This window comes from Pteropus alecto, unplaced genomic scaffold (assembly GCF_000325575.1).
Source record: "Pteropus alecto unplaced genomic scaffold, ASM32557v1 scaffold45, whole genome shotgun sequence".
Lineage (NCBI taxonomy): Eukaryota > Metazoa > Chordata > Mammalia > Chiroptera > Pteropodidae > Pteropus > Pteropus alecto.
Genome location: NW_006442491.1, coordinates 37,314,551 through 37,335,491, shown reverse-complemented (window position 1 = coordinate 37,335,491; position 20,941 = coordinate 37,314,551). Strand labels below are relative to the sequence as shown.

At 49.4% G+C, this 20,941-nt stretch overlaps 1 protein-coding gene across 1 annotated transcript in view; it reads left to right on the top strand.

Moving 5' to 3' along the window:
• LOC102882836 (serine/threonine-protein phosphatase 4 regulatory subunit 1-like) overlaps positions 1 to 20,941 on the top strand; it is a 63,822-nt gene that overhangs the window by 32,607 nt on the left and 10,274 nt on the right. The window contains 7 exon segments of the mRNA XM_015597221.2: positions 2,797 to 2,943; positions 11,113 to 11,220; positions 12,013 to 12,078; positions 14,007 to 14,165; positions 14,765 to 14,949; positions 16,018 to 16,478; positions 18,412 to 18,602. Of these exon segments, the coding sequence (XP_015452707.1) occupies positions 2,797 to 2,943; positions 11,113 to 11,220; positions 12,013 to 12,078; positions 14,007 to 14,165; positions 14,765 to 14,949; positions 16,018 to 16,478; positions 18,412 to 18,602 (1,317 nt within the window).

The following is a 20,941-nucleotide window of genomic DNA, read 5'->3' as shown; positions in this document are numbered from 1 at the left end:
TTCCCCGCTGCGGTCTCAGGAACTGCCTGTCTTCTGGAGTCCCACAGGTGGACTCCGCTGTCCCTGCGCCCTGAGCCTTCCTGCCCTGGAGGGCTCTGGCCCCGGACTGCCACGGTCCTCCCGCCTTCCTGTTCTTCCTCAGCTGCTCCCTCTCTCCTCCCATGCGTCGTCACCCTCCATTTCTCATCCTTTTGACTGTACTTCCACCCCCTGGCTCTGCCCACCCACCGCTGCCTCCACTCCTGGTCGCCCAGCTTGGCGGGGGCATCCCGCCGGGCATTGATGGGTACCATTGCAAACTTAGGGATTCCAGTCGCAGCTGGACTCCGGCACTGCCTGGCGGTCCCCCGTCTCATCCCTCATTCGCTGCTTTCACAGTCCTGGGCAGCTCTTAGACCTTTGTCACTTTCCTCAGGCCTCTCCACCTCGCCCTGCCTGGTGCCAAACAGGTGACCTTGCCCTTGACTTCACGGAGCAGATAGAGGCCCTGTCTCGATGAGCAGAACCGCTGTCTTCTTTATCGGTCCCAGAACCACAGCCTGGAACCGTGGAAACCTCCCTTCTGTGACCTCCCGCCTCCAGTTAGACCCATGCGTGTCTCCGTTTCCATCGTAAACCCACAGCCCCTCGGGTGCACCCCCCTCTTCTCCATCCCTGTCGTCTTTAAACACAGAAATACGGTGACGTCATATCTCGCAGCCCAGGCTCCGCGCGGGCTGCTTGTCCTCATGCTGCCATTGATGCCGCTGCCATCGATGCCACAGGCATCTGCCCAGTCCCTTTTGTTTTGCTGATGCTGATCTTGTTCCCTCCAAATGCCCCCTGTCACAGACGCTGGCGCTTCCAGATACCTACTGGCCTTCGGGCCACTGGGGGTGCCCGAAGTCCCTTTTGAGTAAGGACCCTTACTTCCGCAAGGATGCAGATGTTTTTGCACGTGAGAGTGAGTGCCAGGTCCCATCAGCATCTGTGTCTCAGGCCAGACTGGCGCTCTGTCCATCGTCAGGTACTTTTCATGGCCTTTGAATGTGCAGTGGCTCACGTGAGATAAATTCACCAAATTGGGCATGATCTCAGTATCATCACTTTGCCGCTACCAGCCGCCATTTCCGGAGCGCTCGCTGTGTGACCCAGCTCGCTCCAGGATTGGAGCTTCTGGCGGCTGCCAGCCTCCTTGGCCTGGGGCTGCATCTCTCTGCTCTGTGCCTCCACCTTCACCGCTTTCTGCCCTCTTCTGTCCCTCTTCTCCTGCCTGTCTCTTACAAGGACACGCGTGATTGCCTTTGGGGCCCACCCCGCTAATCCTGGATGACCTCAAGATCCTGCACTTAATCACATCTGCAAAGACCCTGTTTGCAAAGGTCACATTCAAACATTTCAGGGGTTTGATGTGGACATAACTTTGGGGGGCCTCCTTCACCCTCAACAGGCTTCTAACTGCTTTGACATCTGGCTGCAGGGCCGCTCGGGGCTCCCCCCGCCCCCCGCCAGTGCCTGGAGCATCCTCCCAGCTGCCCTCTGGTGTCCAGAGCCGTCGCCTAGGCTTGCGTCATGTCGCGTAATGAGGTGGCCAGCAGGTCTGCCTCTTCTGCTCCGTGTTCCTCTCACGTTCCCTGTTCCAGCACGTGCCAGACACGCCGTAACCGTTTGGCATCTCGCAGTGTTGGTGGCTTTCGCTGCCTCTAGCTGGACACCCAGTCCTGTCACTCATGCCTGGTGATGTTGCCTTTTCTCTGGCCAGCCCCCCAGGGTTGTCGCAGTAGCCACGTGCGGACCTCTCTGCCCTCAGTCTGTCGCCGCCTCCAGTTCCCTCAGAATGCACTGCCAGGACGATCTTCCTAGGGCAGTTCCATCCCGTCACCCGCTCAGAAACTTTAACGTTGGGTTGTGGCGGCGGCTTCCGTCTCACAGCGGCTCCTTCGTGACTCGCTCACCGCTCCTCGTCTGTGACTTCCCACACTGCTGGCCCCGTCGCTTTTCCCTGCCTTCCCGTCACCGTGACGAGTTGCTGTTCCGTGTACCACTGGAATTTCCTGTGCGCTCACGTCCCCCAAAAGGCTCCCTCTCAGGTGTTCCTGGACCCCTGAGTTCCTGTGCTTGCTCGTCCCATGCACGCTGCGGAGAACAGTCCTCCGCCTTCCTCCTGTCCGCCCTTCGGGGGCCCGCCCTCTGTGTCCCGCCAGAGGGCTCCTCTCGGGGCCCCTGGCCGGTGGCCTCCTGCTGCAGGAGACACAGTCCATGCCCCAGGCATGGTGTGCCGGGGCTTTACAAAGCCGTGGGAGGATGACGCCAGGTTTTCTGGTCCCTTTGCCTTAAGAGGGGAAATGTACTTTGTGTCATCTACATGGGTCAGGTCCTCAGGGTGCCCTGGTGAACAGAGGACGAGTCAGACATGGCACCCACCCTGCAGGTTCACTCTGTAGTGGGAAAGACAGGCGGCAATGTGTATTCCTACTGAAAAAAGTGCATGTGTGCGTGTGTGTACGCACGTGTGTGTACGCGCGTGTGTGCCTCTGTGTGTGTGTGTGTGTGTGCGTGCGTGTGTCTGTGCACACGCACGTGCAGAGATCTGGGACATGAGTTGTGAGAGAACAGCCTAGGGCATTGTTGGGGTGCAGATGGGCCTGGCTGGGTGGGGATTGGGGCAGATTCTATGGCGCTCCGGGGGTGGAGGGGGTGTTGGCGCCATGGGGGGAGGGGGCGTGGCCAGGCGCTCCGTGCTGGGGAGCTTGGTCTTGATCCTGAGAGCACTTGGCCTTGTTCTGTGTTTCACCTTTTGCCCTTTCCCTCTTCTAGGTTAGAAAATCAAGTCAGGAAGTGCTCTTGATTCTTCTGGAACAGGATCTAATTTTCCAGCACGATATTGAAAACAAAGTGTGTCCCATCCTGCTGGCGCTGTCTGCCCCAGACAGTGACGACGACTGCAAAGCGGAAGCCGTGAGTGTAAGTCTGCGCGGGCGGCCCCACCGCCGCCGACTGCCCCGCAACTGGGCATGCGCGCGACTCGACCTGTGGTCGGTGTTGGTAGCGTTGTTCTCAGGAGCAAGGCAGCCGGTGATTCGGCCTCAGGCATAATTCAAAGTTCAGATCCGAGCATGTTTGAAAGTGATTATCTTTATCTCACCAATTGTTTTAAGAAAGCAAAGCTTGGAAAGGCAGTGATCTGGGCAGAGTTGAGGCAGCTGCAAGATGCTGAGATTTGTAGGTGTGCCCTTGAACCCATGTGGACCATGGACCTTGTCAGGAGCTGAGTGTGGTATGGGAGGTGATTTTAAGTGGGGCTAGGACGATTAACGCCTGATAGACTGTCACGTGTATCTGTTCTATAGATTAGGAGGAGCCTGAAGTGTGAATGTCAGCAGCTAAGAGAGAGGCGCTCTGAAGAATGCAGATGTGGCCGAAATGTTTACAGCGGTTTGGGAAATGCTAAAGATGTACAGTTAAAGGAATAGTCTAAATCCTAAATATTTTCTGCCGTTAATAGTTAAGTTTGCGGTACCCTCGGGTTTGTCAGACAGCGCCCCTGGGAAGCGCTCGTGTGAGCAGGGACTTTCTGCTTGCTCCCGGAGCCCCTGTCCTCAAACCAGCTGTCGAGGAGCCGGCGCTGGCGTTCACGGATCACCCCTAGGTCAAGACTCCCCAGCTTGTCCCCGTGCCTTCTCCTTCCTGGCCCAGGGGAAGGTCACCCAGGGCCGGCTGGTTTTCTGCGCTGCCACTCTCTCTGGTCCCCGCTGAGGCATGTGGGTGGCGCTGCACAGCGTGGCCCTTTCCTTTGTGTTTTAGAAGTAAACAGCTCCAGGATTATGCCAGCATTTTAGGAAAAATGGTACCTAAGGATATAAAAAATCATAAGCCTCAATTATGAGTACAGTGAGGTGTAGATGATAGTCGTTTTCTTGGTTGGAAGAATGATGTTGGAGAAAGGAATTTTTTTCAAAGTGCGGAAATGTCACACACCATGTAGCGAAAACTGTGACAGCATCAGAACATGTGGCAGTTATTCTTCACTTATGTAAAAGTTTTCCTCATATGAGCTGGAGGTCTGGCTTTTTACACTGATTTAATGTTTCGCATATCCCATGTGTTTATAAGATGAATCAGACTGAAGAATAATTGATTATTAAAATTCAAATTCTCTAGGGTTCCTCTATAAATTTTAAGTTTCTCTATAAGAAATTAAATTTATTTTGCAAAACGAACCTGGATAATATCATTTAATTGGAGTATTTGGCAGTTGAGCAGCGAACTTCGCCAACTAGATCTTTTTTGTTTGAAAGTTAGTTAGGCGAGTTTCCAGGGTTACAACGGACAACCAAATACCTTCTCCCCAAAGATTGATAACTCCATGAAAAGTAATGCTAAAGGCATTTCTGCATGATTTTTATTTTGTTTCCAACCACTCCATTCTTGCCATCAATATCATTCTTGTGTGTGGTGAAAATATTTGGAAAATATAACAAGCCTTCAAAAAGCTATCTCCACAAATCACTTGCAGAATAAATTAGTTCACATAAATTGTATTTTTTATTCAAAGTGAGTAGCTGATATCATTATTTGAGCTTATAAGCTTTCACATGTGGCCACGGAGAACAAAAGCGGTCTGAACCCTCCCCAGGCCAAGGCACATCTGGAGCTCAGGGTCTTTATGGAGGAGCCCCACTTCTCTTCCCATGGAGCCGTTGGGGGCAAATGTGGGGCGCCTTGCCTGCCCTGCGCCTGCTTTGGTCAGATTCAGAAACTGTTCCATCTTCCTCCCCTGGAGCCCCGAGGCCCTATGGGTCTTGGAGGGGACTCACCCCTTGGGCACGCAGTATCATGGAGCACACTGGGCACTGCTTTCTTTTTAGCTAGGAAGCGACACTGTTGAAAACAAAGCGTGTCCGATCTCTGGACATCGGGTGGAGAGCAGATTTCATTCTTCGAGGAAGAGAAGTCCACGTGTGATTCACAGAGCCCCCGAGGAGGGTGGGTTCTCATTTAGCTGGTCTGGGACTGGCACCCCAGACACGGTGGGCACTGACGTGTACTTGTGAGAAGGCGGGACAGGAGAGGAGAAGCGAATCGGGTGGCTCCGACACCGCTTCCTCACGTACACAAACACACACTCTTGAAGGAATTACTTCTCACCCTGGGGGAACATGCAGGTGAGCTGTGCCTCTGTCCATGAGACCTTGCATTCTCGTTGGAAGTTGGTCCTTTGGTTCTGAGGCCAGCGGCCCTGTGCATACGTGATCAGGAAGAGCAGAGAGAGCCAACCAGACCCGTCCTGGGCATTTTTAAGTTGAGTTATGCAGAACAAATTCCACGTCGGTTTCCTGCATCCTGGTTTCTCGCGTCTGTGCATGTTTGGTTTTGTGCGTCTGTGCATGTTTGGTTTTGTGACGTCTCTACATTTGCCAGGCGGTGTTAGCGACTCCCCCGTCATGCGTCCAGGACGCTTGCTTCGTATCTGCCTCCCGTCATTGAGCATCTGCGTCGCAAACTTCATTTGTTGGTTTATTTCACCTTCAAAATGGTGAACTGCTTCAGCCCACGTGTCTTTCCACCATCCGCACCCAGCACCGCGCCAGGCCCGGAGAGCGCTAAGTAAGTGTTCGCTGTCGAACGTGGATCAGTAAGAACTGGAGGCTCCTGTAATTACACACAGACAGCACAAACAGGCCACCAAAGACCAATTACGTCTCCTCTTGCTTGCAGGAAGGCCGCTAGCGTTCTGAGATTGTCACTAATTGTCAGAAGCCTATTTTTCTCTCCCGACACGTTTTCGGATTAAGTCTTCCTCATATTTTGTCATCATTCCTATTTTTAAACTCATTTTTATTTGTGTATTTATTTAAAAAGAATGTGGTTACGTGCTGTAAAGAATAGTTGGCTCCAAGCAACTAGGTGAAGATCGTCACTCCATGAAAGTGGTTCCCAGGGCCGTAGGAATGTCACTTCTTGTCACTTGGTGTGCTGACTTATAACGATCTGGATTTGTTTTTTATAGGTAGTAATAAGGTCATGTGGGCGTGGCGGATGGGGAGGGGTGGTTGCAGATGCTGGGCACTCTTTAGGTGCCTGTTACCCTGGATACAGAAGCCTGGGGTCCTCATTTATTGTGGCCGTCACTCTGTGCATTTCTGCCTAGCATCCTCCGAGTTTGCGTGACACAAGCCTTCTCCTCATCTGCATCGTGGGCGTAGTTTCCCCTGCTCCCCCGCAGTCATCTTTCCCGCTGTCGTCTGCTGCGTGCAGACTCCACGTGGGATGGATGGCGGGCGGACTGCTAACCCAGGACCCTTTTCTGCTATGAAAGGGCAGCGCTGTGCAGTAGGGAGAGCAGACTTCAGACACAGGAAGTCCTCCTTCCCTTCTTCCCTTCCTCCCTCCCTTCTTCCCTCCCTCCGCCCCCTTCCTTCCTCCCTTCTTTCCTTCTTCCTTCTCTTTCTTTTTCTTGGGAGAGTGGGAAAGTTCTTAAAATTTTTGTGGGGTTAATTTTTCATTTTGTTTTAATTCAGACTTATAGAAAACTTGCAGGAGTGAACTGTATATCCCTTCATTGTTTAGATTTAGTCCGTTTGTTTCGTCATATTCTCTTTACACACTTGTGCACACACGCATACACATATTTGTATGGATATATATTTTTCTGAGCCATTTGAGAGTAAATTGGAGACATTGTGCCCCTTTACTCCTAAATACTTCAGTGCATTTTTCTTAAAAACAAGGAAATTCTCTCTTAAAACCATCCTACATTGATCAAAATCAGGAAAGTTAACATCGATAAAATGCTACTATCTCGTTCACAGTTCATGTTCAGATGTTGTCGTTTGTCCAGAATCCAGTCCAGGATCACACATTGCACTAAATCGTATGTTTCTTTGGTCTCCTTCAATCTGGATCAGATCCCAAGTCCGTGAATTTCCTTGCGTTGACATGTCGGAAGCGTACAGGCCAATTTTTTGGTAGAATGTCTCCCAGTTTGGGTTTGCGTGTTGTTCCCTCCTGATTGGATTCAGGCCCTGCATTTCTGGCAGGATATCATGGAAGTGACATTGCGTTCTCATGTGTCACATCAGGAGGCCCAAGAGTTCAGTTTGCCCTGACGTAGGTGATGCTAACTCTGGTGACTTCGTAGATGGAGATGGTGTCCAAGTGTCTCCAACACACTGCTTTCCGCTTTGGAAGTAATAAGGGGACTCACACGGAAACTGTGTAAAGATGCTTTCCTCAGACTTTCATCCTTCGATGGTTCTAGTTGACATTCTGCTGTGAAGAGTGTTCCTTCTCCATTATGTGCTAATATTTTGTTGAGGATTTTCACATCTATATTCAAGAGGACTATTGTAAGCAATTTTCTTTTCCTATTATGTTTTTGTCAGGTTTTAGAATCAGGGTTATTGTGGCCTCAAAAATTGAGTTGGGAAGTATTCCTTGTTCTTCTATTTTCTGAAAGATTTTGTTTAAGATTGATGTTATTTTTCTCTTAAATATTTGTTAGAATTCACTGCTGACACCTCTGGTCCTAGAGTTTTCTTTGTGAGATGGCTTTTGATAACAGATTCAATTCATATATGGGGCTGTCGAGATTTGTTTTAGTTCATCTGTGTCATTGGGCAAGTTTTATATTTTAGGGAACTTATTAATTTCATCTAAGCTGTTAAGTTTATTGGGATAAAGTTGTTTACGATGTTTCCCCTTAGCTCCGATGCCTGTAAGCTCTGTGGTGTCACTCTTTTCATTTGTGATACTGGTAATTTGTGTTTTCTCTCAATTTTTTTTCCCTTTCTTGATTAGTCTTGCCTAGAGATTTATCAATTTTATTAATATTTTGAATCTCAGTTTTTGGCTTTGTCATTTTTTTATTGCTTATTTTCTTTTCAATTGATTTCTACTGTTTATTTCCTTCTAATTACTTGAGTTCAATTTTCTTGTATTTTTCTAGCTTGAGGAAACGGTATTTTTAAGCCTAACTTCTTTTCCATTTTAAGCATTTAAAGCTACACATTTAATGTTTATATCTTTGTAATGTATTTACCCCTTTCTTAGGAAATGACTTTTTAAAAATCTCTGATAGTAACTTGTATCTCGTAGTCGCTTGTGATGTTCCTGTCACCACCCCAGCATTCTCACGCTCACTATTTGTCACAGCCTATTCGTTTATACTCTTCTGCTTTCAACCTTACATGTTTTATTGCTTTCGTTGGCATATAGTTGCGTCTCGCTTTTATATCCAGTCTAAGTAATTATTGATTATATTATATGAATCTGTTTCTACAGTTTTGTTATTTGTTTTTCATATAACTCATGGGTTTTTGTTCCTCTGTGAATTCTCGCCTGCCTCCTTTTGGGCTAATGGAGCATTTTCGTAGTGCTGCGTTGTAATTCCTCTACTGAGGATACGCAAAAAGTATCACACCTTGTAATGCAGCCCCACTCACTCCCTGCCCTCCTTCGTGCCGTTGTTTTCATACAATTATGACATATACAGTACATTATGAACCTGATAGTGTGGCATCATAATTTTTGATTGAAATAATTTTATCTTTTGAAGAAATTACGAAAAGAGAAAAAAATATAGCCTTTATGTCCACATTTTTACCATTTTTGGTGCTCTTTCTTCTTTCTCTGGACTTGAGTTTCCATCTGGTATCAATTTCCCTTCAGCCTAAAGAACTTTCTGTAGTATTCATTTTAGTTTGGTTGGCTGATGATGAAATCTCTTCATTTTTATCTGGAAATGTCTTTATTTTGCCTTCATTTTTGAAGAATAGTTTTACTGGATATAGAATTGTGGGTTGACAGGTTTGTTTTTGTTTTTTCCCGAGGCACTTTAAAGACGCCATCCATGGTCTTCTGGAGAAGTCAGCTGTCATTCATACTGTACTTCCTGTATATGAAGTATGCCTTTTTCTCTGGCTGCTCTTGAGATTTTTTGCTTTTATCTTTGCAGGGCGAAGGCTTATCCTGCTTTGTGTTTATCGAACTCTGTGGATTTGTGTGTCGATACCCCTCACCTAATTTGGGAAGTTTTTGACTATTGTTCTGTCAAGTACTTTTTTCCTTTGCCATTTTCCCTGTCTCCTTTCAGTCTGGGGCTTAGATTACACAAATTGGATGCTTGATAATGTCCCACAGGTCTTCGAAGTTCTGGTTTTTTTTTTAAGTCACTTTTTTCCTCTGATATTTAGATTTGATCATTTTTATTGATCTTTAAGTTCAGTCAGTGACTCTTTGTCTTCTCCAATCTGCTGTTAGGCCCATCTGTTAAATATTTTATTTCAGTTAGTGTGCTTTCCAGCTCTACAATTTCCATTTTGACCCTTTTTATAGTTTCTAATTCTCTGTGATACAGAGATTCCCTATGTGTTTTTTATTAATGTATTTTCCTTTTAATCTTTGGATATATTTATAATAGCTTCTTTAAAGTCCTTGTTTGGCGGTCATGACATTTGGATCATGTTGATGTTGATTTCTATTGACTGCTTTTTAAAAAAATTATGAGTTTGCCGTCCACACACGGGTATTTTTAATTGAACACCAGACATTATAAATGATATACTACAGAGACTCTGGATTGTTTTATTTCTCTAAAGTGATTTTTTATGCAGCAGGCAGTTACCTTGTCTGATCTGTAACTCCCAACTGCCCTCCTTTGTGGTGAGCAGCCAGACTCTGTTCATTTTGTTTAGTTTCTGGCTGCTGCTTTTCTGCTGGGTCCTCCGAGAGCTCCCTATGTACAATTCAGCAGTTAGCCAACGATCTCACCAAATTGTATACACAGATTTCGGATCTTACTTGCAAATCTATCCCATTGTAGTTCATCTTTTAAGGATAGCTTCTCCTCCCATTTTCTGCCTTTTGGGTGCTCTCCAGTGGCTGTTCATTATGTTTTTTCAAGATTCCATAATTGTTATCTGCAAGAAGGGTAAGTCTGAACAAGCTATTGCATTATTACCAGAAATCTTGATTCTTTTTTATAGTTTCCATTTCTTTGATGAGATTTCCTATCAGTTCATTCATTATGGCCATATTTTCTTTTTAATCCTTGCACATATTTACGATAGCTCTTTTAAGTTTTTTTGAAGTCTGCTAATTCTAACCTCTGTCTCTTCCTTGGGTTTGTTTCTACTAGCTGATATTTATCTTGAATATAAGTCACATTTTCTTCTAATTTCTTCTCGTGTCTATGAATTTTTAATTATCTGTTGTATCTTCTTGGTGAAATGTTGTAGAAACTCTGGATTCTGTTGTCCTCTGAAGAATATTGATCTTGTTCTAGCAGACAGTTCAGATTCTGTTTCCCTGGCAGTAGTCGGTTCCTTTCACCTTCAAGCTATTGCTTTTCTCTGTGAACATCACCATCTCCCCTGTGCATGTACAGTTCTGAGATCAGCCAAGGATGAGAATAGGATTTAATTACAGATTTGGGGGCTCTCCCTTCTTTAGCTCCCGCATTCCTTCCTTCCCAGGATTTCTACCCTCAGTTGCCAGCTGCTCAGTCTTGTTCTTTGACTTCTTAAACCAGTAATACTGTACCCTTTGCTTGATGTCCAGGTACCTTGTGTAGCCGTGCAGAACGGGGTGAGCCCCTGGGCAAAAGCAGCAACATTGTACATTTTCTCCATTGTGGTTCCCTTCTCTCAAGGGTCTGCCCTCCTTTAATGTCCACCAGCTTTTGCTCACTCTCCAGTGTCTGCAAGTCATTTTTATACTTTGTCCAGCTATTACTGTAGGCCCCACCTCGCCACTATTTGGTTTTGGCCACATCACTTAACCTCTGTGAGTGTTAGTGTCATCATCTGGAAAAATCGGGATAAATAATACCCACTGTCATGGGGTTTGGGGAGGGGAAAATGAATGAATGCACTTAAATTGTTCACTTACGTATTGGGTACACAGTGGGTACCCGGCAAATGGGAACCCTTGAGCTTCAGACAAAATCTTTGAGTAAAACATGAGAAATATTTGGCCTTCTATTGATAAAACTCCAAAAAAGCTGCTCTCTATTTTAACTTCCTGAGTATTTTGGCAATATTTTGAATATTAGCTTTTGGAATCTAGTCAGTGATATGTGTGACACATACGCTATGATATTTCAAGTGACTCTGGTTTTCCTGTTGTTTGTAGGTAATCTGCAGACTGGCTTCGCTGCTGAGCAAGAGCACAGTCGAACGCCTGCTGCTCCCTCGGTTCTGCGAGCTGTGTGGCGATGGGAAGCTCTTTCAAGTTCGGAAGGTGGGGACATGTAGTTTTCAAACTGGAAAAATTCAAAAAGTTAAACAACTCAAAATTGATTCCTACAAAGTGTCTGGACTGCCACAGTAGACACAGTCTGGGAGAAAAATGTGGCCGGTGTGACTGTGTAAGGAAAACATCTGAACGGGGTTGCCCGTTTTTACTGAAATGGGGGAGTGCCTGGCGATCTGGAGGTGAGGTCGTGGGAGGGCAGCCGGAGGCTCGCTGGCCGGGAGGGCTTGGGGACCCTGCTGGCTGTGCTTGGATGCCGTTGCCCATTCGTCATCTGGGGCGATTTGCTCCAGAACCCTCTCTCTGATCTTTGCTGTACCTTCCAGCTCCAACCCGCCCCCCTCCCTTTTAGTCACTTGTCACTTGGTTGGGAAATTCTTCCTCTTGAAGGCTCATTGCCGCCCCTCCCAAACAGCCTCATCTTCCACCTTGCTGCTACCTGGCCGTCTTCCCACAGGTCTCTCCTTATGAGGCATCTGCAAGAAGACGGGTCTCATTCACCCTGCCCAGAGCGTTAAGGGTCTCTTGCTCTGTCGCCTACCAAAGGCATTATGTATTGAGATCAGTTAGGAGCCAGAAAGGCCCAGGGTTTGGGGCCCTGTTGTCTTTGCTTCCGGTGCACAGAGGCACCCGGGCTGTGCCGTGTGGGGACGGGCTTGGCACGTGCTCGTTAGCTGCCCGACGGGAGGGGTAAATGTTCTCGGGGTTCCTGCTTGTTAGTTTCCACATTTGTCAAGACAGAAAGCGGAGAATAACGGGTATGTCTTTTGCCTTTTTAAGGTATGTGCTACAAATTTTGGTGATATTTGTCACGCCGTTGGACAAGAAGCCACTGAGAAATTCTTGGTATGTGAAGTTTTGCCAGTTGTAATCGCCGACGCACTTGTTAGGGCACTTTTATAGTCAGGTGTAAAGGTGTGTGTGTGTATGAGTCTGTTACGTTGTAACAGTTTTGCATTCATCGATTTCAAGTATCTTGACTTCTGAAGCTAACGTTTTTCATAAGCATGAGGCAGCTGGCCTGTGAAAGGGAGGGAAAGCAAGCCCAGTCCCCTGAGGGCAGCAACCCTGGGGGACTTCTGCTGTCACCCACCCCACACACACTGGTCACTTCCCCCTAGTCTCTTCTCTGTCCCTCCCCGACTGCCCTTTCTAGAACACTGCTCTACGTCCGCACTCCTGGACTTCAAAACCCGCGGGGTTGGTTCTTGGTTTCCAGGGTAACGCCCAAGCCCTTATTGACCTTTCAGGTCCCTTCAGAAGTAGCCTTCCTGCCTCACCTCCCTCAGCTCTTGGCACTGCCCTGGCCCTGGCCCTGCATCTGAACCACAGGGAGGGCAGAAGGGGGTAGGGCCCTGGGGTCTGTACTTTTACTAACCCCCCTGAGGCCTGTCAGGGCAGGGCACACTTCACTAGCCAGCAAGGTGACTCTCTGCTCATCTTCACGCCTCTGCTCATGACTGCCTGCCTCCCTCCAGGCGTGGTCCCACCAGCAGGACCCTGCTCGCTCACCCGTCAGACCCAGCTTGACCATGTGTGGGCCTCTGTCAGGTTCTTTCCCTTGTCTCGCTCACCCCCGACTGTGTCAGAGAAGATTCAGTGCTCGCTCAGTTCCTGTGACGGTTTGTCCAGATTACTCGTGTGCCCCTTACCACACCTCGTTCTGGTTTGGCGGCTGTAGGGTCTTCACCCCATCACCTTCGCCTTTCTTCCCCAGGGCCTGCCCAGTACCTGGCACCTGGAGGACTCTGCTCCGCCCTGTTCGCTCCTTTTCTTTGATAGGATGTTCCACCGAAGTGGTTGGAACGTAGCCTCAAAGTATAATCTTTAAATTGATTTTTAAATTTAAGTTCAGAAGCTCATTTTATTTTATTTAACGCGTAAACCGTGTCAACATAGTTCTAACCCCAAAATAATTTTTAGCGGACTGTCACTTTGACTATGCAGTGAATGTCGTCTTCCACTTAATGCATCAGAATGAGGAACAGCTGTGGTGAGCATGCTAACCTTCCTGTAGGTGGACATTTCTATGATCACGTGTCCCCATTTGTGGAGCATTTTGACTGATTATTTTATGTTAGGATATCAAAAGCAAAGCCTTATTTTTAAAGGATAGAGTTTAAAAGAGGATACGCTCATCGCTTTCATGCGGATATAAAATGAAAATGCGTCGGCAGCTTTATTTAACCATTTATTCATGAGGGCACCAGTAAGATACGACAGCTGGTGTGACAGAGAAATCAGAGGTCACGTTTATGGTCATACCAAGGAATCCTGAAGTGATCTGACGAATGGCTCAGAACTGGTCATGTCCAGGGTGCTGATGTCTGCATTTTTGTGGGCAGGAATTATCTGCATTACTGTCAGTTTTTAACAGTTTACCTTCTCTCTCTAAAATGCCCTCGTCAAAGGCTGTGGTACCCGGATGAGTGAGGGCGTTGGGATAGCCACTAAATTTCAAAGTCATTCACAGTATTTCTCTATAATCACAGTAATGAACATCAGTCACTCTGCCTTTTGGGGATTTTTTTTCTCCCTCTATTATCTCGTTATATTTAACCAAGTCATTTATTAGAATTAAGAGGTAAAGGAAACGTTGCTTTATTCTACCTGTCATAATTTCTGTCTCTTTCAAATGATTCCTTTTAGGCTAGTGTATATACATATTTCCCTTTTCTCTGTCACTGATTTGCGGACTTGCCTTAACTGCATCTTTCGGGTAATGCTGCCCTACCTCAGCGTGACTGAGGAGCACAATTTGTTTGCTCTGCCAGATCCCAAAGTTTTTTGAGCTTTGCTCAGATAACGTTTGGGGGATGCGGAAAGCCTGTGCGGAGTGCTTCATGGCGGTGTCCTACAACACGTCCCCCGAGGGCCGCAGGACCAAGCTGTCCCCTCTCTTCATCAGACTTATCAGCGACCCCTGTCGATGGGTGAGTGTGGACGGCTCAGCAGCGTTGCCTCCGGCCCCGCGAGCTCCCCGGCCTCGTCTGGCTCTGGACTCGTGACTGCGTTTTGTATTTTCCATCACTGATTGGCACTACTGGGGGTTAGGGCACCGAAAAGCTCAAAAGCTTTCGTGCCTATTAAGAAAGTGAACGAATATCATAGAAATGAGAATTGAGAAAACTAACATTGATATTCTATGATATTCGTTAACATTTGTCGTGAACGAATATCATAGAAATGAGAATTGAGAAAACTGTAACTGAGAATTGTTACTTTTTCTGTGGTCATCATAAACAGACCAATAATGATTAATAACTTCTGCTCAGAAGCTTTATAAAGTCTGGGATTATTTGATGTGGAATTCATATTCTGGAAGAATAGAAACTACATGATAGTGCTAAATTTTTTCTCATTTTCTGTTGAAAAATAGTTTATTTGGAATTTAGGGAATGCCTTAGAAAGCAGTAAACCTGCTTAGACATAATTTGGTGGACAGCGAGTCGTCTGGCGAGCCGCCATCTGTCCAGCTTGGGGTCAGAGCTGGCGGACGCCACGGTCACTGCGCTGTTCTCTCTGGTTCCAGGTGCGCCAGGCTGCCTTCCAGTCCCTGGGCCCCTTCATTTCCACCTTCGCCAACCCCTCCAGGGCCGGCCTCTGTATTCGAGAAGACGGCTCGCTGAGCATCCGGCCCCTGGCTCAGGGCGCGGCCTCGGGTTCCGCCTGCGGGTCGCCCAGTGCCAGCAGTTGTGGGAGCGCCTCCACAGCCTGGTAAGCTCCGACCAGGAGGAGTACCAGGAGCCCCGCCTCGCCTCCAGCGTCCACCTAAAGGCCTCGCGATTATCTTGTCTGACGTGTTGGTCACAGCTGCCGTGCGGGCAGCGTGGACTGTTAGGGCCGTAATTACGTAAAGAAGCAGAAAGCAGTGGCAGGGATGATTTTAAAACACGACTGCTGGGTTATGAATAATGAAGATACTGTGTCTCCTAAATTTAGATAAAATAGTCATTGAGAGTAGTGATCAAATAACCTACACAGCAAATTTTCTCATACTTTTCGATTAATGATGTTCTTTGGAGAATTCGCATGGGGAAAGTGTGAAGTGCTTTTGTGCCATAGGATATCACATGCACAGAACCGTGCCATTCCTGACCCACCATCAGTAGACCCCACACTGTTTTTCTAGTAAATTCTAGTGCTCCATCTTGGATTTTGGAAATATCTTCTCTGAAGATGATGGGTACATACCAGCCGGGCCCTTCGAGGCAGCTGCAGCGTCTCTGCGTCATCCATGTCACACGGGAGTGTGGCTGTGGGCAGTTCCCATCCCTGGCAGCACCGGTCCTTTTTGAGACTAGGTCATCCTTCTGTCCACCCTTGTCCACCAGGACTCGCCGAGTCCCTGCTAGATGTCGGCCGTGTGCCGCGTCTTCCCCATGGGGCCTTCCCAGGCGGCTGCCAACCAGCCGGCCCTTTCTCTAGCGCCTCCCCCAGTGGCGGAAGGAACAGCAGGAAGAGGAGAGACCTGGCTTCTGGAGGCGCCTGGAGGTGGGCCAGCAGGAGCCAGGGCTCGTCCACCGCGGAGTGTAGTGGAGGGATTGGCTGGCCCTGCGCGTGGCGTTTGTACTGCATGTGATGCTCCCAGTGGGGCAGAGGGGGCTGATGGACCTCTTACACTCCCGTGAGGTCACCGTCTTCTGGCACTGGGTGACACGGCGGGTCGGGTGGCCAGGTAGGGAGGGAGACCAGGCTTGTCAGGGTTGTGGATCTCGTGTTTTCCCATTTTACTTCCAGTCTGTTACATGGTGTTAAAAGTTTGTGTCCCTCGATTTAACCTAGTTCCACAAAGCCGGTGCCGATGGAGCCACATGTGACCATGGACGGCCCGCCGACGGAAGCCAGCGATGTCCTGTATGTCAGGAACTCCTGTGATGGCCCCAGGGAAAACCCGCTGGAAGAGTTCGTCTCGGCTGGAGCGGGGTTGGCCAGGCTCTCCCCAGAGGCCAGTGCCTTCTTGAAATGCCCCGCTGTCAACAGCCTCCCCCTCCACAGCCTCCCTGGGCCTGGTTCCCCGGCCTGCCTGGGGCGTCCCGAGGATGTGTTCAGTGATTTCCTTTACTGGCGAGCTCCTCTGCCTGACATAAGCAGAGACCTAGAGCTGCTTCTGGGGGAGGCCGGGCCGCAGGATGCGGGCGGCAGCAGACCCGGGCCTGTGCACAGCGGCCGTGTGGCCAGGAGCGAGATTCAGAAGGTCCTCGACAGTTTGCAGGAGCACATGATGGGTGACCCCGACGTTCAAGGTGTGTGTCGTCCATGGTAACGAAAGGGAAGACGGGGTGCTTCGGGGTGCGCGCGGCCTGGGCCTGTCTCACCACGTACGTGCGAGTGCTTCCCTTTGCTTGCACTGTGCACACGTGAGGACAGACACCTCAGGGCCACCGCGGCCAGAACCTCGGGCCCCTGCCAGGGTTCCGCCTCCTTATTTTGCAGCCGCGCAGGTGTGAAGTCAGTTCTAATCTAGATGCCCATAGTTCTTGGGCTCATCTCTAGCAGTGGAAATTTCATTAGCTCCGCGGACGCGGCTACACCGCTGGTCGCACTGTGAGGCCTTTCCAGGTGTGAGCAGCTAGGGCCGCTGATCCTTTGGAGCCTATTAACTCAGCCCTTAGCTAAACTTGAAGGCTTTTGTCTTTCCGCAGCAGGAAAAGTACAACTTCTTCTTTGGGGTATTTTCCACTGTCTGACGAGCGCACCCACTCAGGCCTGCAATCCATCCCCATTATCACGCCTCCTCTCTAACCGGTGCTGCGTCCGCGTTCTTCCTGGAGCTGGGGGAAAATGGAAAAATACAACACTGGCTGCTGTTGCCGGGCAAAAACTGGTGAAGCTTTTGGGAAGGGAAATGTGAAAATCCAGTTAGCCGTGTGGTTGCTCTTTGTCTTTGAATTTATAAAGGAAATTAAGTCAGTGTTGGCTGAAGGTGTTACCTATCGCCTCAAATGGCGACAGACCAAGGTCTGCTTTTGAAAAATGCATTTCCAAAGCCGTGTTAATCTCCATGCTGGGGCCCAGACTGGGTGCCGGGTCAGCAGTGACCACACGTGACGCCCTCGTGGTCTGGGGGGGCGTTGTGCAGACAGCCACCTGGCACAGGGTGTGGCAGGGGCTGGGACAGGAGTGGGTGTGGTGACTTTGGGGACACACGTGCTGTGGAAGCATAGGGCAGAAAGCCAGTCATTCCTGGCGATAGAGGACTGTCTGGCAGGAGACCTTGTGGAGCAGGTGACATTTGGTGTGGGCTTTGAAGGATGGCTAGGAATCCACCGTCTAGAGAAGTCGAGGGATGAGTCTCAGCTTCTTTCAGTTGTTTATAAAATCTCGCGTGGATCTGCATACTTAATTTCTTTGTAAGAAAGGACTCACAGCTTTTATCAGCGCTCCAATGGGTCTGTGACTCCAAAAGATTCAGAAGTAAATGACACTTTAGGGGAACCGGAAATGTTGCTCAGGCTGTTGGGAGGGACCTGGTGGCCGGTACTGAGGATCTTGCGTTGGGCACTGTGGGGAGCCAGCTACAGGCTCTACGCAGTTTAATCCCTTGGGGTCTCTTGAATTTAACCAATAGGAAATAGAATGCAGGAAGTATTGTGTGTGTGCTCAGAGGCTGGGGACGTGGGAGCATCTGTCTGTTTTTACAGAAAAGGATGAAGTATGTCATCTTTCCTGTTAGGGTCTCAAGCTGTCATATGCTGTAGACTGGACGTATGGTGAGCGAGACCTTTACTCGTGTGTGTGTGTGTGTGTGTGTGTGTGTGCGTGCGTGCGTGTGTGTGGAGGTGGCAGCCACCCTGCTTTGTAAACGGGGGAGTAGGATCCCTGTCACTGAGTCGGCTGAGCTCCCAGACCTCGGCGTTCAGTAACATCGTGTCCTTCTGTGAAAGATGATGGAGTCCAACTCCGGTTTTCCCCATCGAGGCGTTTCAGGTTCATAGCTGGTGCTCTGTGCGTGGCTGGTGTTTCATTGGGACAGTCACAGTTAACGGCCTAAACATCACCACCTCCCTGGGAGCTCATTCTGGGACCCCAGAGCACGGTGACTGGAGACACACATGGGCGAGATGAACGCTCGAGCAGTGCACCACATCCAGACCATCTTGCTGTAAAGACTCCTCTGTGTGAATCCCTCCAAACCAACTCAGGTTGTTAAGGCTCTTGAAACTTCTCTCCCTGCAGCTCAAGTCCAGGTATTGTCAGCTGCACTGAGCGCTGCCCAGCTCGACTCTGTGGACGAGCCTGAGCGCAAGGCGACGGAAGGGCCGAATGAGGCGTCCGGGTCAGGTCCCAGCGCTGGGGACAGGCAGCCGGCCCCACCCGCCTCCGCCCCACATAGGGAGCGCTCCACGGCCAGCGTGTCACGAAACACAGTAAGTGTTGGCCCTCCCTCTCCCTCAGCCACCGAGGATGTGACAAAATTCACAAAGCTGCCTTCTCTCTTATGAATATATCCTGGCAGAGATGATAAATGGCAGATTTAATTTTATTCTTAAGGTCATGTTTTGGATAACTAGACAACCAATCAATCAGGTGATTGATAACCCTGACTCTCCTCCACAGAGACAAGGGTGGGAGACCAAAGGGGCCCTCTCTCTCTCCAAAGATGACGAGACTGCGTCTGTGTGTGTGTGTGTGGGGGGCAGTTAACCAGATGGGGCGCTGTCTCACCTGTCTCGCTGCTCACTTACCTTCACATCTTCGAAGGACAGGGGATGGAGGCGTCCGGCAGCTCCTTCAGAGTTTGCAGTTGGCATTGGCCTTGGAGCTGGACCGTTGCCTCCCGCCTGCGTCCTACAGGTGCACTGTTCACACACGCTGCTCCTGAATGGTACCGGCTACCGTTTCTCCAGGGACAGGTGTGGGACAGCCGACAGCTCCCCCTCCCCCTGCAGTCTGGAACCAGCCCTTTGAGACTGGGACGCCCCGTACTGGGCGAGGAGGGAGCCCGTGGCCTGTTTGCCACTTGGAGTCTCTCCGGAGCTTTCTGTCTAGCTCGCTTGCGGTTGGAGGCGCGATGCCCTCCTAGTTCCTACTAACCTTGCACTTGACCCGCTTTGAGCCGGGGTCCATCTCAGGCCGCGCTGAGGCCAGAGAGCTGAGTTAGGAAGGGGTCGGTGATCCTGTCGTAGGCGTGTTGGCACCTTCTCTTCCCCTGAGTGGGATGGATGATCTCTTCAGACGCATGGCCTTCGGGGCTGGAAAACCACCGTTTCTCCATTCACACAGTTTGATTTGATTGTAGTGTTTCATCTGGCTCACCTCCCTTAGCCCGAGGCTGCTCTGGTAAGACGAAAGACAAATTTTAAAAGCCCGAATATGAAACGTTTCAGAGTTTGTTAACGTTACCTGTGATTAGTGAGGCATGAGGTGATGCCCTCTTTTCTGAGTTGTTTCAAAAAATAGACTAGGTAACACACACACGTTGTCACCCTTGTTGAAACCAGGCGTGTTCGTGGAAAGGCGTGGCCACGCTTATCTCGGCGGGAGATGTGACAGGGTTCAGGCTTCTCTCTCATCCAGAGAAGTGGAAAAAAAACAGACTCGCTTCTCCCAGTTGGCCCTTCTGAGTGGACAGTGTCGAAAGGCAGGTGTGCTCGGGCCTTGGCTGGTGGCGTGGGGCATCGGAGCTCTTGAATTTGCAGCTCGCTCTTAGGTTCCAACGGGCCCAGTTGGGATGGCTCCCAGCTGCCAAAGGAGGAAGAAGAAAGACTCTGAAACGGCGAGTGTTCTCCCACACAGACCGCGTGGGAGGAAGCTGCCAAAGGAGGAAGAAGAAAGACTCTGAAACGGTGAGGACAGTGTTCTCCCGCACAGACCGCGCGGGAGGAGCGGGGCTGGGGCTGGTCACCTCGGGTCCTTGACGTTGACCCCCCTCATGTGCCTACATAGCCCCGAAATGCCCAGCGTGGGGAGGGAGCCTCTTCTTTCTCACTTGCCTCTTTCGGTGGCCAGGTGGTTTTCTGGGGAACGACCCCACAGTGCCTTTGGGGGTTGCCTGGACTTGTACTGCTTCATTGAAACCTTAGCGTGGCTCCTGGAGTAAGTGCTGTAGATAATAATTGCAATGAAGACTTTGGAACAAAATGAATTCCTGGAAAGAATAATGATTTATTATTTATGAATATGTGAATTTATTAACTTGGAGAAATTGAGGTCTTAGGTTATCATACCGAAATGTTTCTGTTTTATCACGCTCTCTGTTAAAATCAGCAGTAAATTTCAGTGGAAACCTTGGGAATTGAAGGTTCTGGTAGCGTGCCTCAGAGCCAACGAAGCATCTATCGGTATATTAATCGACTTTCCTGGATCATATATTGAGCCGATTTGTCAGTACCCATTAAGCTGGTAGACAGAGTGACATTTCAAGTGCAAATAGGAGACCCATGTTCGGCTGATGGAGAAGGTCAGGTCCGTCTCAGTTAACGGTAATCAATGGCCAGAGGCCAGCGTGGCCCTGCCGAACGTCTCACTTATTTTAAGTGTCAACCTGCTGAAGGGTTTATCAGCAGACGTCGGAGGTGTCGCACATGTGAGAATCGAGAACTGAGTTACATACTCCTTTATCAGCCAGATCTTTTCACTCAAATTCAGTGACTCCTCCCTCCCCTCCCCCCCGCCCCCCCCCACGTCCTCTGTCGCGGGTCCAGCGTTGCCCACGTCTCTAGTTCTCGGGGCATGCTGGACATGGTGCCTTCTGCAGGTCTGTGCC